The sequence below is a fragment of the Mesoplodon densirostris genome, chromosome 10 (assembly GCF_025265405.1).
Source record: "Mesoplodon densirostris isolate mMesDen1 chromosome 10, mMesDen1 primary haplotype, whole genome shotgun sequence".
NCBI classification, from domain to species: Eukaryota; Metazoa; Chordata; class Mammalia; order Artiodactyla; family Ziphiidae; genus Mesoplodon; species Mesoplodon densirostris.
The window spans coordinates 73,820,402-73,837,288 of NC_082670.1; the positions used below are offsets into that span (position 1 = coordinate 73,820,402).

At 38.6% G+C, this 16,887-nt stretch overlaps 1 protein-coding gene across 12 annotated transcripts in view; it reads right to left on the bottom strand.

Moving 5' to 3' along the window:
* PBRM1 (polybromo 1) overlaps positions 1–16,887 on the bottom strand; it is a 104,980-nt gene that overhangs the window by 40,644 nt on the left and 47,449 nt on the right. For all 12 annotated transcript variants that reach the window (XM_060111578.1, XM_060111577.1, XM_060111585.1 and 9 more), the window contains 3 exons: positions 14,626–14,731; positions 10,779–11,421; positions 7,200–7,411 (listed from right to left, as the gene is read on the bottom strand). In XM_060111578.1, the coding sequence (XP_059967561.1) occupies positions 7,200–7,411; positions 10,779–11,421; positions 14,626–14,731 (961 nt within the window). The remainder of the gene's footprint in view (positions 1–7,199; positions 7,412–10,778; positions 11,422–14,625; positions 14,732–16,887) is intronic.

Here is a 16,887-nt window from a genome sequence, read left to right on the forward strand (position 1 = left end):
CCAGACCGGGGCACGAACCCGTATCCCCTGCATCGGCAGGCGGACTCTTAACCACTGCGCCACCAGGGAGGCCCTAAAACAATTTTTTAAGTGAATAAATTTGATATATAACTGTGTAAATTTTTTAATTAATTAATTTATTTATTTATTTATTTAGGCTGTGCTGGGTCTTAGTTGAGGCACATGGATCTTCGTTGCGGCATGTGGACTTCTTAGTTGTGGCATGCATGCAGGATCTAGTTCCCTGACCAGGGATCGAACCCGGGCCCCCTGCATTGGGGGCGCGGAGTCTTACCCACTGGACCACCAGGGAAGTCCCACATTGTGTAAATTTAAGGTGTACAACATGTTACTTTGATCTATTTATATACTGTTGCCATTGCAGTTTACCACACTACATAACTATAGGACAATATTGTTGTCTGTATCTACTGTACTCTGCATTAGATCTCTATAGCTTATTTACTACTCTTTGCAAGTTTGTTCTGTTAAACAGCATCAATCTTATCCCCCAACCCCACTCTGCTATCATTTTTTTTTAAAGATTGAGATATAATTAATACACCATACAATTCACCTATTTAAAGTGCACAGTTCGGGCTTCCTTGGTGGTGCAGTGGTTGAGGGTCCGCCTGCTGATGCAGGGGACACGGGTTCGTGCCCAGGTCCGGGAAGATCCCACATGCCGCGGAGCGGCTGGGCCCGTGAGCCATGGCCGCTGAGCCTGCGCGTCAGGAGCCTGTGCTCCACAATGGGAGAGGCCACAACAGTGAGAGGACCACGTACCGCAAAAAAAAAATAAAAATAAAAAATAAATTAAAAATAAATAAATAAATAAAGTGCACAGTTCGGCACTTCCATAGTGGTGCAGTGGTTAAGAACGCGCCTGCCAATGCAGGGGACACAGGTTCAATCCCTGGTCCGGGAAGATCCCACATGTCATGGAGCAACTAAGCCCGTGCGCCACAACTACTGAGCCCGTGGGCTACAACTACTGAAGCCCGTGTGCCTAGAGCCCGTGCTCCACAACAGAATCCCCAACAATGAGAAGCCCGCACACCACAACGAAGAGCAGCCTTCGCTCGCCACAATCAGAGAAAGCCCGCGTGCAGCAACAAAGACCCAACACAGCCAAAAATTAATTAATTAATTATTTTTAAAAGTGCACAATTCAATGGTTTTTGGTATACTACATTAATTTTTAAAAATTGTGGTAAGATATATATCACATAAAATTCACCATTTTTGGACGATTTTTTTAAAATGAATTTATTTTTATTTTTATTTATTTTTGGCTGCGTTGGGTCTTTGTTGCTGCACATGGGCTTTCTCTAGTTGCGGTGATCAGGGGCTGCTCTTCGTTGCGGTATGCAGGCTTCTCAGTGTGGTGGCTTCTCTTGTTGTGGAGCATGGGCTCTAGGCACGTGGGCTTCAGTAGTTGTGGCTCACGGGCTCTAGAGCACAGGCTCAGTAGTTGTGGCACACGGGCTTAGCTGCTCCGTGGCATGTGGGATCTTCACTGACCAGGGCTCAAACCCGTGTCCCCTGCACTGGCAGGTGGATTCTTAACCACTGCGCCATCAGGGAAGCCCTGGACGATCTTTAAGTGTATAATTCAGTGGCTTTAATTATACTCACACTGTTGTGTAACCATAACCACTATTTCCAAAACTTTTTCTTTAGTCCAAACAGAAACTCTGTAACCATTAAATAATAATAACTCCTTATCTTTCTTCCCCACAGCCTGGTAACCTTTAATCTATTTTGTCTCTCCATGAATTTGTTATTCTACGTACGTCATATAAGTGAAATCACACAGCATCTGTCCTTTTGTGTCTGGCTTATTTCAGATAGCATAATATTTTCAAGGTTCATCCACCTTGTAGTATGTGTCAGAACTTCTTTACTTTTTTTTTTTTTTTTTTTTTTGCTGTACGCGGGCCTCTCACTGTTGTGGCCTCCCCCATTGCGGAGCACAGGCTCCGGACGCACAGGCCCAGCGGCCATGGCTCACGGGCCCAGCCTCTCCGCGGCATGCGGGATCCTCCCAGACCGGGGCACGAACCCGTATCCCCTGCATCGGCAGGCGGACTCCCAACCACTGCGCCACCAGGGAAGCCCTAGAACTTCTTTACTTTTTATGGCTGAATAATATTCCACTGTATGTAAATACTGCACTTTGTTTATCCATTCATCTGTGATGGATACTTGGGTTGTTTCTGTCTTTTGGCTATTATGAATAATGCTACTATGAACATTGGTATACAAGTATCTGCTTGAGTCCCTGGTTTCAGTTCTTTTGGGTACATACCTAGGAGCAGACCTAATTGATTATATAGTAATGAAATGTTTAGCTTTTAAACAAATTGCCAAACTGTTTTCCGCAGTGGCTGCACCACTTTACATTCCCACCAGCAATTTATGAGGGTTCCAATTTCTCCACATGTTCACCAACACTTGTATCTTTTTTTTTTTTCATAACAGTTATCCTAAAGGGTGTGAAGTGGTATCTCACGGTAATTTTCATTTTCATTCCCCTAATGACTAATGACATTGAACATTAATTTTCATGTGCTTATGGCCATTTCTATAATTTCTTTGAGGATATATCTATTCAAATCTTTTGCTCACTTTTGAATTGTGTTGTTTGGTTGTTGTTGAATTGTAAGAGTCCTTTGTATATTCTGGATACTAGACCGTTATCAGATGTAATGATTTGTGAGTATTTTCTTTAACTCTGTGGGTTTGCCCTATTTTTAATTTCCAAGAAATTTTCTGTTCTGCAAATGTTCACTTTTTATGGCTTTCTGTTCTTGTTTTATGGATGCAGTAGCTTGTCATCTCTCTGAAGGTCCAGTTAGTTGGTTTTTAAAAAAAATTTTCTCCTGCTGCCTTCAATTTTTTTGTTTCCTCCAAGTTCCATTTTTCTTTTTGTTTTGCTCTCTATCTTAACATCTTAGAGAGTTTTCCCTTAAATATTTGGTCCAATTTAAATAAATATCTGCTTCTATTTAAAAGTAAAACACTTTAGGGACTTCCCTGGTGGTCTAGTGGTTAAGATGCTGTGCTTCCAGTGCAGGGGGTGTGGGTCTGACCCTGGTCTGGGAACTAAGATCCCACATGCTGCGTTGTGCAGCCAAGAAAAAAAGCCAAGTAAAACGCTTTAAAAAGCTGACTGGAAGCTCTCCATGCATACATAGAGCTGGATGGATTTCACTGAGGACCAGATGTTATCTTTAGATCCCCACTGCCTGGTCCATTTCTCAAGAGAAGAATCTTCTGTCTCAAAATTAAAAACCTGGGACTTTTCTGGTGGCACAGTGGTTAAGAATCCACCTGCCAATGCAGGGGACACGGGTTCGAGCCCTGGTCTGGGAAGATCCCACATGCCGTGGAGCAACTAAGCCCGTGTGCCACAGCTACTGAACCTGCGCTCTAGAGCCTGCAAGCCACAGCTACTGAGCCCACATGCCGCAACTACTGAAGGCTGCACACCTAGAGCTCGTGCTCTGCAACAAGAAAAGCCACCACAATGCAAAGCCCATGCACAGCAACAAAGAGTAGCCCCCGCTTGCCACAACTAGAGAAAGGCCGAGCGCAACAAGACCCAACACAGCCAAAAATAAAAAAAAAAAGAACAAACTTGGTATGATTTCAATCCTTTAAAATTTTTTAAACTTTTATGACCCAGCACATGGTCCATTCTAGACAACGTTCCATGTACACTCTACAAGAATGTGTATTCTGCAGTCAGTGGGTATAGTGTTTTACACGTCAGTCAAGTCAAGCTGGTTGACAGTCCTTGTCCTAGAGCTCAGGTTGTTGTAAGAACACCCACCATAAATGGGGTGGCTTAAACAACAAACATCCATTTCTCACAGTTCTGGAGGCAGATTTGGTGTCTGGTGAGGGTCCACTTCCTGGTTCATAAACAGTTGTCTTCTCACTCTTCATCCCCTTACAATGGCACCAATTCCACTGTAGTGGCTCCACTCCCATGACTGCATCCAAACCTAATTACATCCTAAAGGCCCCATCTCCAAATACCAACATACTGGAGGCTACAACATACGAATTTTGGTGGGAGACACAACATTCAGTCTATAGCAATCTTATTTAAGTCATACTTTTGCCAATTTTTGGTCTAGTTAGTCTGTCATTTGCTGAGAAAGGTGTATTGAGACTATAACTGTTAACTATTTCTCTTCAATTCTGTCAGTTTTTGCTTCATGTATTTTGGGGCTCCACTGTTCGGCGCATACACATTTAAAAGTATTATACGTTCTTACCCTTTTAACATTATAAAATATCCCCCTTCAACTCTAGTAATATTTCTTGAAGTCTATTTGTCTGATTAATATAGTCACTCCGACCCACTATGGTTACTATTTGCATGGTATATCTTTTCCCTTCATTTTCCTTTCAATCTATTTGTGTCCAAATCTAAATGAGTCTCTTATAGACAGCATACAGTTGGATCTTACTTTTTAAATTCAGTCTGATAATCAATGCATTTTTTTTTTTTTTTGCGGTAAGTGGGCCTCTCACAGTTGTGGCCTCTCCCGTTGTGGAGCACAGGCTCCGGATGCGCAGGCTCAGCGGCCATGGCTCACGGGCCCAGCAGCTCCGCGGCATGTGGGATCTTCCCAGAATGGGACACGAACCCGTGTCCCCTGCATCAGCAGGCAGACTCTCAACCACTGCGCCACCAGGGAAGCCCACCAATGCATTTTAAATGGAGTGTTTAGTCTAGTTGCAGTATGTAATTACTGATATGATTGAATTCAAGCCTGCCATTTTGCTATTTTTTTAAATTTTTTTGTTCTTTTTTTCCTCCTTTACTGCCCTCTTTTGTGTTAAGCAAGTATTTCTGGCGTATCATTTTAATTCCTGTATTGACTTTTTCTCTTTGTTATTACAATATGCATCTTTAACTTGTCACCATCTATTTCAGGTTAACAGTGATTTAGTTTCATTCAATATTGCAACTTTGCTCCAATACGGCTCCATTCCTTTGTGCTAGCTGTGTCACATATATACTTCCATAAACGTTATAAAGTTAACAATAGTGTTATTATTCCTTTAATCAATCTAATGTTTTTAAAGAAATTAAGTGAAAAAGATACAGACATAGTCTTTTGTATTTACCCGCATATTTACCATTTCCAATACTCTTCAGTCCTCCTTACAGAGCTGAGTTACTACCTGGTGGTATTTTCTTTTGGCCTGAAGCTCGTTCTTCAGTATTTCTTATAGGGAAGATCTACCAGCACTGAATTCTCTCAATTTTTGTTAATCTGGGAATGACTTATTTCAGCTTCACTCTTGAAAGACAGGTTCTTTCACTGGATACACAATTCTCGGTTCAGTTTTCTTCCCCTTTTAGCATTTTGAATATCATTCTACTGCTTTCTGGCCTCCATTATTTCTTATGAGTCATTATCATATTGTTTTTTTGGACATGATGAGTTATTTTTCTGCTTTTAAGACTTTCTTTCAGCAGTTTGATTATGACATACCTAGATGTGATTCCCTTTGTGTTTTCTTACATGTTCTTGGAGCTGTAGGTTAATATTTTACATCAAATTTGAGAAGTTTTCAGCCATTATTTCTTCAAATATTTTTATTCCCCTTTCTTTCTCTCCTCTGAGATTCCCATTATAAGTCTACTAGGACACATGGCATGAGGGGTGGCTGTAAGTCTGCATAGCTAAAGCTCAGCCAATGATTTAGGTGAAGACTGTATTCAAGCACCTCAAACCTGTAAGGATCCAACCTCTGCTGAACGATCTACATGTGGCTTGGGGGATGCATTCAAAGTTGTGACCTACTTTCAAGAATCCCTCATTTTGCTTTTCATCAGTATCTCGCATCTCCCCTGTACATGTGTAGTTTTCCAGTCAGCCAAGAATGTGTGGAGAGCTTATCTTAGTCCTTCTATGGTAATCTTCAGGATATTCCTCAACCCCAACTGTTACCTGGGGCAAGCGAAGCTACAGGTTTACCCTGTTCATTCCCGCATCAACTGCTTTCATTGGAAAAGACACAGGACCCCCCTCCCCCTTTCCCGGTCACTCACACACACACACACACACTCACCCTCCTAAATGAGTACATTCCTTCTGGCAAAAAGCTGCTGGTTTCTGCAGCTAACCCTGTACTGGTAAAATCACTATTCTCACCAACCAGGTTCTTTTCTCTTCTTTTTTGCATATGCCATTGCTTATGAGAATTTGCTTCAAATCAACTTATTTTGTTCTCTTGCCTAAGGAAAAAAGACTCTAAGGAGGAGATTTGATGCTAAAGACTAATTTGACTCTTGGAAAGTTACATATTCTAGGTATTTATGTGAATTCTAACTTTTTCAGAAATGATTAAATTTCTAATAAAAGTTCCTTCCTACTTTCAAATATTTCTAAATTCTGGCAAGTGACTCAAGGTAACATTTTTAGGTTGATATAATTAAAATAAAAATGTCCTCCTAGTTATGTGGTTCAACCAAAATATCATCTACTTGGGGACTTCCCTGGTGGTCCAGTGGTTAAGAATCCGCCTTCCAATGCAGGGGACACAGGTTCGACCTCTGGTCGGGTAACTAAGATCGCACATGCTGTGGGGCAACTAAGCTTGCATGCGGCAGCTACAGAGCCCACGTGCTCTGGAGCCTGTGTACCCCAACTAGAGAAAAGTCTGCGCACCGCAACAAAAGATCCTGCGTGCCGCAACTAAGACCCGATGCAGCCATAAATAAATAAATAAATAAATAAATAAATAAAAACAAAAACAAAATATAATCTACTTACCTGGCTGAGTCCATATGAGGACAGCCATGCTGTTGAACAATGGGGCAGAAACTTTATGCACTGCTGAGAATGCTCTCTAGCCCCAGCTGGGCCCCTTAGGTTTTTATCTACCAATAGTATTAAGAGGTATTTAGCTTCCACACTTGTGAATTAATTGACTCTGTTCTTGAAATACTAGAATAACAGCTGTGTCACGTATAACTTCCAACCTTTTCCAGTCTGATGACCAAACTGATGACAAAAACATTTCCCATCTCACCATGTCTGTTTTGAAAGAGCCAACACCCCGAGTCTTCATGTACACAAACAGGACTCTGCTCCACAGGTAATTATAAGACCAGCTAGGACAGAGCATAATAATGTTTCTTCATATTTAATAAAATGAAAGAAACTAACCTCTTTTTTCTTCTTCTCGTTTTAGTTTATCTTCCTCTATTTCTTTCGGTAGTTTTTCCTTTTTCTCTTTCTCCACATCATTATGTAAATGTTTTGTGGTATAGCTGAGTGCTGGTGAAAGAAGGATCTCTCCATTTTTGCAGAGTTCATCACGAATTTTAATAAAAAACTGCTGAAGTTCTACCGCATCCTCATATATTTCAGAATCTGTCCTATAATAGCATTAAAAGTATTCACTGACACACAAGCTGCTTCTTTTAAACACCCTGCTTATATGTTAAAGCATTCTATGAAATGCTTCTTTAATGCATTAATTGATATAATGGTAACTTCTGTGCAGTTCTAATACGGCTATCTCCTTAAAATTTGTCAGAACAGAATCTGAAGTGTAATTTTACCTTGGTGAGCCTCATGCTCACCAGTTGCCTTTTCCTTAAGGCTCACTCCTTGTACAGCTCATGTAAAAGGAAAGGCCTCATACAGCTTCCTGGTGAGAAACATAGCATGTTCATTAGCTGATTTTGGCAACAGAAGGGGGTTGCCACAGTCAGGGACTATACTAAGGCTCCACACCATGTGCAACACTTACTTGCATCTAATCTTTGAATTAATTTTTACTTTCTCTTAGTTAGGGGACCAACACACTGTATAAGGTATTAACAAAAGATTTAGCCCATTTTCTTCTTTTTGGATCTATATCATGGTTGCCTAGGCTGGTACAACTCTGTGAATATTTGAACCTCAACTGCAAAGTCCTAAGGGCATCGTAAAATGGTTACAGGCCTCAGAGTCAGTGTTCATGTTAGTTTCCCAGAAATAACTACATAATTCTGGGGAATCACCAGAGGCAACATAGTGAAAGATAGAAAAAAAATTATCTGTTGTCATATTGAAAACTTTTAAAAGATTCTTTCACCATTTATAAAATGAGAGGATTGGGAAAAATGAACTTCAGAATTTAGACTCAAAGAAATTCTATTACTATTTCTAATCCACTGTTGGTCTGAGGAAGGAAGATAATTCTATTAACTAAGAATATCAGGGTCTAAAAAATTATCCACAAAGGTAACCAGAGACAAAGACTTATTAGAAGCAGTCATGGAGACATTCTGGTCAGGCTAGTGTGGATGGTGTAGCAAGCCCAGTCAGCTGTTTGCTGATACGGATCACTAGAGCATCAAACTTGAACGAAGCCTCCAGAATGCTTCTCACCAGCAAAGGTGAACTGGCAATCTACAACACTGCCAATAACAACCTAAATGGATGTTTCAAGAAAGATTCTAAAATCTTTTCAGGTTATAGAAATGCTAACACTTGTAGGAAAGCAATAAAAATAAAACTGGCCAAGGGAAAAAAACTCCTACGACACTATTTTGATACCTATTTTCTGAAAAGAGACTTCTGAAGACTGTTCGCTTGAAATTAATTTTACAAGAGCTTACAATTTTAAGTATAAAATTAAAACTGAAAACACAGTTTTGATAATCCACATTACAATGAAAGGGCAGATTCATAATTCCATCATGTGCTCAGAACAGTGTGTAATTTATAAAACTTACAAATTGTTTAGTTCTGGGTTTTTCCATTTAATATTTTCAGACCTTGGTTGACCCTGAGTAACAAACTGCAGAAAGTGAAACCATGGATAAAAAGGGGAATACTGTAAAGTCACCTTGGACTCTATCTCCTAGGCCTCAAAAGCAAAAACTAACCATGTCAACAATGGGAGAAGCAAAAGAGCTCATTTCCTAGAGATACAAATCTGCTTAATTCTTAAAATAATCATGTCATCTATACAAGAAACAAAGTTGCTAGTCATCTCTCTAAGAAACAAAGTTGCTAATAATCTAAGAGACAAGTCTATTTTGGAGGACTCACAGACTAACCCCAAGATATACTGGGGGTAAGGTAGGGGGGCAGGGAGGAGAGGAGTGACTTTAGACTTAAGGACTATTTAAATAAACTGTGAATAAGAATGGAACTCTATGCTCCATGAGAGCAGGGTTTGTCTGTTTTGTCCACTGGTATACACCAAGTATCCAGAACATTCTCATAACTGGTAGTCACTCAATAAACATTTGTTGAATAAATGAAAACTAACGAATAAATGAATGCAGATTTTGACTACAATATGTCCCCCCATATTTCTCTTTATTTCTATCTGCACTGTTGAAGAATAAGGATCATTTACTAAATGTGTCACTCAAGGGCCTCTCCAATCTGACCCCAACTCCACGTGTCTCTTGAACACACCATATTCATTTCCTAACCCTATGCCTTTACTCATACCACTTACCTTATCTGAATCCCACCCATTTTCCCATTCTTCTCTGACGTCTCATGCCTTTTTAGAACTCTAACGCAGTTCCTTTACTCCACCATCTTTTACTAAATATCAAGCTGTTAAACGTTATCTCATGCCTGGAATTATTTTTCCCTAAGCATAGGCGCTATCCCAATTGCCAGACTTCAAGCCCTTAGAGCACACAGCTCAAGTCTTATCATCCCTGGCTGTGCTCCATGACTGGCCTCTTGGTGACTGGCTCAGCAGTGGCTCTCTACAGTGGGGAACAAGATGAGCCAAGCCACTTACTAGTTGTGTGACTTTGGCAATGTATTTCTCTCTGTTGTGTACATCTTCGTATACAAATTAGGAAGATTATCACCTACCTAGAAGGCTATTATAAGGGTTAGAGATTATGTACATGAAGTACTTAGCGTGGTGCTTTACAAAGGGCAGGCGCTCAATAGGAACATCAAACATTACTTTTAATTTTTCTTTCAAGATCCAGAGCAAACCCAGGTTTCACAGATTCCCCAGCTGGAATCACCACATGCCCAGTGACTAAAGGTCTAGCTCTCAGCATGATAGACTGTAAGCTCCAGGAAGGTAGGGCTTGTATTTTTAACTTTTTATATTCCCCCCAAGTGACCTCAAGAGCATATAGAAGACACACTGTAATTGCTGAACTGAAACTGTTTTCACAGCTGAGTATATACTATTGTTGTGTGGCAAATATACAGCACAGATCAAAATTAGAAGGGAATTTAAGTTTGATGGAAATTTAAATTTGATTTCTTCTTCATTTAATGTCTACAGAATGAACTTAAAAGTGACGAATCTGAGATTAAAAAGAAGTCCTTTTAGATATCTGAAATGACAATCAAATCAGTCTAACCTCAGATCAGTATCTTAGAGCTATTTTAATTTATTTAAAGCATGCTTGCATTGAACTCAAACTTTAAAAGAAAATCATATTACTATTTCTAATTGAAAGCATTTTATCCATTAAAAATACATGTTCTACGAAAGGCTATATTTTAAAAGTTTATGTTTTTCAACAGATCTTCAATTTTGTCTCATTCCTTCCCCTCATTGGCCCTAGACAATTTAGTAGTGTGCCTTCTCTCCTCCACAGACTACACTTGCTCTCTATAAGTTTTGGCTAATTAAAATTCAAAATAGCACCCCATCAACTGTAATCATGTACCTATGCTGAAATAGCACATCAAAGCAAAATTCTTTCTTCTGTTTTAAATGTCACACCTTCTCAAAAAGAAATGGTTTTGAAAACATACCGATTCATCCTCCTTGCCCTCTCCAATACTTCAAACATATGTTCTTGAAATAAATCAAGCCGCCGGTAGCGATTATTTTCAACATTCTTCCTAATTATGTCAAAAGTAAGAGGAGGTTTGTTTGGAAAGCTGGGATCCACAGCAGGAATTTCTGCTAGGGAATCACTGTAGCATCTTCCTTCATCATCCTGATGACTCATGACTGACACAAAAAGATTATGGATAAGCTCCTGAATCAGCAAGGTTACATTTGGGACATGAGAGTCCTCATCTCCTTCTAGGTCTCTCCGAGTTTCAAGCAGGACTTTGTGTAGAACAAGGGCATCTTTGTAGATCAAAGACTCGGGCTCATTGTATGTACAGGCATTGTTAAACATCATGACGAAGTCCTCAACCATGGAGTCTATATCTTGGTATTTGTTGGCCATCATGTGACTTCGAATTTTTTCCATGTCCATGGGTTTTTTAATGGTCAAATAGTAGTCAGGCAGCTCGGATCTGGAGGGAAGCCTCAGAAATATGGCACTGAGGCGGCGACCCCTCTTATCAGTATAGTTCTTTACAGCTTCATAGACTTCATTTAGTTTCTGCTGCATTGGAGTCATATATTTTGATTTTTTAGGAGAAATACCGCTCTTCCTACCTAAAGAAAGATTTATGTTAAATGGATAAAATAAAATATATGAACTTAAATTTGTAAAAAGTTGGTAGCATAACCACAAGGGACTATTCCAAGTGATTTATAAAACACAGTAATTAGTACGTTTCTAGTGAAACATACCTTATCAACAAAGAAAGAACTAGAAAAACTGTTTGCACTACTCATATTTTTGGTGGGAGAGTAAGTACTATTATGTTGAGATAGTTGTGAATAAGGTAGAATAAAGGAAATGAGTAGCTATGTGACACTCTAACTCCATCTCCTATGGTATCCTTGAGAACTGAGATTTTCATCAAGGGAGAAAAAGAGATCAAGATGTTAAAACAGAGGACACTGAATAAAAACCTTGTAGCCTTGAATCTCAACTGGGAGTAACAGTATGAACTTAAGATGTATTTTCTCTTTAAATATAAAATACACACACACAAAATTTCTTAGCTCTGTCCACTGAAAATTCTAGAAACAGTGACCAACCCAGTTGTAGTATACCCCTATATAATTCTGACTATAAAGACTATAGCGCTGGAATACTGATTTCAAATACTGATGTTAGTAACTCTTTGGCAAATGGCTAATTCCTAGTCTATACAAGATGAGCCTGGTATAGCTTGAAACACTAGACAGTAAAGAATCTACCAATGACTTCTTTCCATGGTCAGGTCAAAAGACCATAGCAGCCAGTCTGGGACAACGTAAGTATCAACAAGAACCATAATTGTAATGGGTTATAAAACTCAGCAATATGCTTAAATCTAGTAGTTCTTAATGATAAATAAAAACAAACAAACAAACAATGGGGTAGATGTTGCAAGACTTTAGTAAACCAATGCATTATTTTCTTTGTATTTCATTATTTTGAAAACTGGTAAATAAAAGGGGAAAAAATCTAGCTTTTATCCTTTCAAAAACCAAACAATATACACAAACAAACAAAAAAACCATACCACTGGGTAACCAAACACTGGACGAGGCAAAGTTTATTTATATAGAAGTATTCCAGTTAGTAAATGAGCGAGCAATGGTAAAATTAAACTATCACTATCTAACAGCTCTTCAATGAATTAAGCATCAATAGCTATTAACATAATTTAAAGAAACAACCAGATATTACGTGCCACCTGATGGAAGACACTATATCACCTCTGAAGTCAGTTTCTGTGTCAAAGGGAGGGGAGAATCAAATTTAAATCTAAATCTGATCGACTACCAATTTATAGGAACTAAAAAGGACAAAAGAACACGTGAAACTACAGCAAAGGGAAACAGTTAGCAAAACCTAGACTGTGGGAAGCTATAGTACAAACCCAGTTTCTTCAACAAACTGCAAGGGAAAAAAAGAGAGATGGAGGGGAATTTATAGATTAAAAGAACTATCAATCAAATGCAATGTGTGGACCTTATTTGCCAAGTTGAAACTGAATCTAATCAAGCCTTTAAAGTTAACTTCCATTTATGAGAAATATAAGGGAAATAAAGGAAAAAGTTAACTGACATCACAAGGAAGTGAACTAACTAATCCAGAACTTTGGACTGCACAAGAAAGTGACCAGGTTTCTAGAGTTAATGGCATGAGGATAAAAAAAGGAGGGGGACTGCTCTAAACTATGAGTTTAAGGACAAAATAATCAAATGTAATATATAGAACTTAATTAGATCCTGATTTGAAGAAACCAACTATAAATATACATTTGTGAGACAATCAGTAAAATTTGAAAATTTGTCAGGTATTAGATGAAACCAAGAAACTCCTAATTTTGTTAGGTGTGACAATGACTTCATGGCTATTTAAGAAAATATCTGCGTATTTTAGAGATGCATATTGAACTGCGTAGAAATAAAATGACATGATTGGATTTGGCTTAAAATAATTCAGAACAAAGAAAAAAGAAGGAAAAAAGGGAAGATAGGAAATAAGTATGGCAGAATCTTGATAAATGCTGAGTAACAGGTACATACAGAGATTCACTGTACTATTCTTTATACTTATATATGTTTTGAATTTTTCATAAAATTGAGAAATGAAAAAATTAACATTGATGTTAAAATTTCCTTTCCCTGAACTTTAAAAAAAATGTATTTAGGGCCTCCCTGGTGGCGCAGTGGTTAAGAGTCCGCCTGCCGATGCAGGGGATACGGGTTCGTGCCCCGGTCTGGGAGGATCCCATATGCCGCGGAGCGGCTGGGCCCGTGAGCCATGGCCGCTGGGCCTGCTCATCCGGAGCCTGTGCTCCGCAACGGGAGAGGCCACAACAGTGAGAGGCCCACATACCGCAAAAAAAAAAAGAAAAAAAAATGTATTTATATATATTTAGGTAGTTATTTGTTAAAGTATCTATCTGTCATTAGTTTCCTAACTCAACCTGTATAATGAATTCTAGTTTTAAAAGGCATTATATCCCTATAAATTAGAAGGTTTTCGTTTCTGCAAACCTTCTGTGTGCTTTTACAATTCCATGAAGAGATAAATGAATGGCTTGACAAAAAGGAATGATCACTTAGCAATAAATCATACCCAAAGCTATTGTAAATTCAGTTTACAGTTATTTCATATAAAAAATCAGGGTTAGTTTTTTCCCTTTTCAGCAAATATGACTCTAAAGAATATTTGACAACACCACTGTCATTTGCTTGGTATTTATTTTACTTATATATTTTAAATAAGGCAGAAACCTCTTCTTTAGCCCAATGGTACTAATTGTTTTTGCTGTCTCTCTTCTCTCTCACAGTTTTCAACCAAACAACCATCCACAGACTACACTCAAAAGACAGCCAAGTTAACTTACAGTACAGTGGCTAGACATCTCTAACCTCTCAAATTCTGTCTAGGAGGAACTACTGGGACTCATTTTTAATTCTAGTAATCAGCAAACATACAAAAAATAAAATAAAATAAAATCTGCCACTATACTCTTCCAGGCATCACATGTAGAAAAAATATCTATTCTTACTATTTAACATTTACAAAATGTCCACTGCATTCAAGAAAGCAAAACCTTTGACATTCTATTCCTCACATGCTTTTATGTTTACTTAAAATACGGAAGACAGTGCTTGAGAGGAAGTAAGAAACTCCATGCTGTAGTGCAAGTTCAATTATATTCACCAATTAATTAAATATTATTTCAGTAAATCAGCAATCTATCCTTGATGGACTGAACTGAACAATGAAGTGTGAGGCTGCCTTACTCAGTTTGAGTTTGGGAGAAGCCATGTCATCATCATCAGGCAGTGGGCCCAACTCTTTCCTTTTATCCTTGAGTAACTTCTCCAGGATGTGCGCATCATTGTACACCTATATTTAATTACAAATATAATTAAAATTATTTTTCTAAGAAGCTTTCTACTGAAGTATAATATACATCCATAAAGAAGTTTTAAAAACATAAGTTAGGATAGTTGAGAACTAAAGAAATAAAGCCTGAGATCACTACAGAGCAACAAAATCACTCCTCCGTGGGGTGGGCCTCAGCCTCAACTGGTTTGTTGTTTAAAGTTTTCCAGGTGACTCTAATGTGCACCCATGCAGGCTAAAGTTTGAGAACTACTGTACTAGAATCGTTGCAAGTTTTTGCAGAAGTTCTGAAATATATTTACATGTGTTGTTTCTTCATAAATCTCTCTTGCACTGGACCCTCAAGGTAGCAGACTTAGCTCAATGGAAATTAAAAATTAAAAACATCTGATAGTTGGAGAGAAACATCTCAAACCTTAGAAGGGATTTAACACCAGTGTGCGTTCACAGCCTGGAATCTGATCTGTGAAAAGCAACAATCCCTGCTGAGGCTCTATCTCTATGAAGACTGGGCCAAAGGTGGTAACGCAGAGCCAAGGACAAGGTTACGCACCCAATTGTTTCGCCCCCACAGCTGCCTCCTCCCACTCCCCCAGCAAAGGCTCTCCTCCCTGACTGCCCCCAGAGCAGAGGGGCTGAGGGAATAACTGACCTCTCTTCTTTGGCAACCTCTCTTAAGGGTGGCTTTTTTCTTTATCAGTGGCAGACAAGTGGCACATTGGCCAATGACACTGAGGACAGTGTAAACTCCTATAACAGAAAGAACCATTTCTTTGATCACAAGCACCCTCAGTGCCTACTTTATTTTATATTGAAATGTAATAGTATAAGAAAGGAAATAAACAATTTGAAAATGTACTTTTATTTCTGGGAGATTTAAAGTAGATAAAGAAAACTCAGAAAAGATCTATGTACCCCCAATACATGCTCACTGCAGCATTATTTACAATAGCCAAGATAAGGAAACAATCTAAGCATCCATTAATGGATGAATAGATAAAGAAAATGTCACACGCACACAGGAATATTATTCAGCCATAAAAAAATGAAATCTTGCCATCTGAGACAACGTGGATGACTCTTGAGGGCATTATGCTAAGTGAAATAAGTTAAGATGGAGAAAGACAAATACTGTATGATCTCACTTATATGGAATCTAAAAACAGCCCCCCCCCCGCAAAAAAAACCCAAGCTCATAGATATGGAGAACAGATTGGTGGCTGCCTGAGGTGGGGGTAGGGGACGGGCAAAATGAATGAAGGAGATCAAAGGTACAAGCTTCCAGTTATAAAATAAATAAGTCATGGGGATGTAATATATGGTGACTATAGTTAATAATACTGTATTGCATATTTGAAAGTTCCTAAGAGAATAGATCTCAAAAGTTCTTATCACAAGAAAAAAAATCTGTAACTACATATGGTGATGGAGGTTAACTAGACTTACTGCAGTGATCATTTTGCAATATATATAAATATCAAATCTCTATGTTGTACACTTGAAACATGTCACTTATACCTCAATTAAAAAAATTAAGTAAAGGACATAAAATAGAAAAAAATATGAAAGGAAGAATGTATCTTAGCTTTACTGACAAAGAACTAAAAATCAAGATGCTTCATAATAAAATCAATTATTCAAAGGTGCATTACTGGGAATATCCTGATATTTATATAATTATACAATTTTCCGGACTATCCTTAGAGAAGTATGGCTACTGAGGATAGTAACAATAAAATGATGATGAAAGGTTTTATTGTCCTTGGCTTTCATTTGAGTGTCTGAATACCAGGCACTGTGCTACATGCTCTGTAAATATTATCTCATTTAAATCCTATACTAACCCTGATGCAAGTACTGCTATTATCTCCACTTTACAGATGAGGCTCAGAAAAGATAAGTTACTTACACAGGGATTGGCAGAGTAGGACTCAAATCTAGGACGTCAGATTACACTTGACGCTCTGGATCCATGGATATGGAACCCATGGGATTCGCAGGGTCGACTGTACTATGCCATTTTATATAAGAGACTTGAGCATCTGTGGATTTTGGTATCCACAGGGGCCCCGGAACCAACTCCCCACCCCCGATACAGAGAGACAGCTGTACAGAGTATAAACTCTTAACATTTACAGTGTCCTGCCTTCCATTTT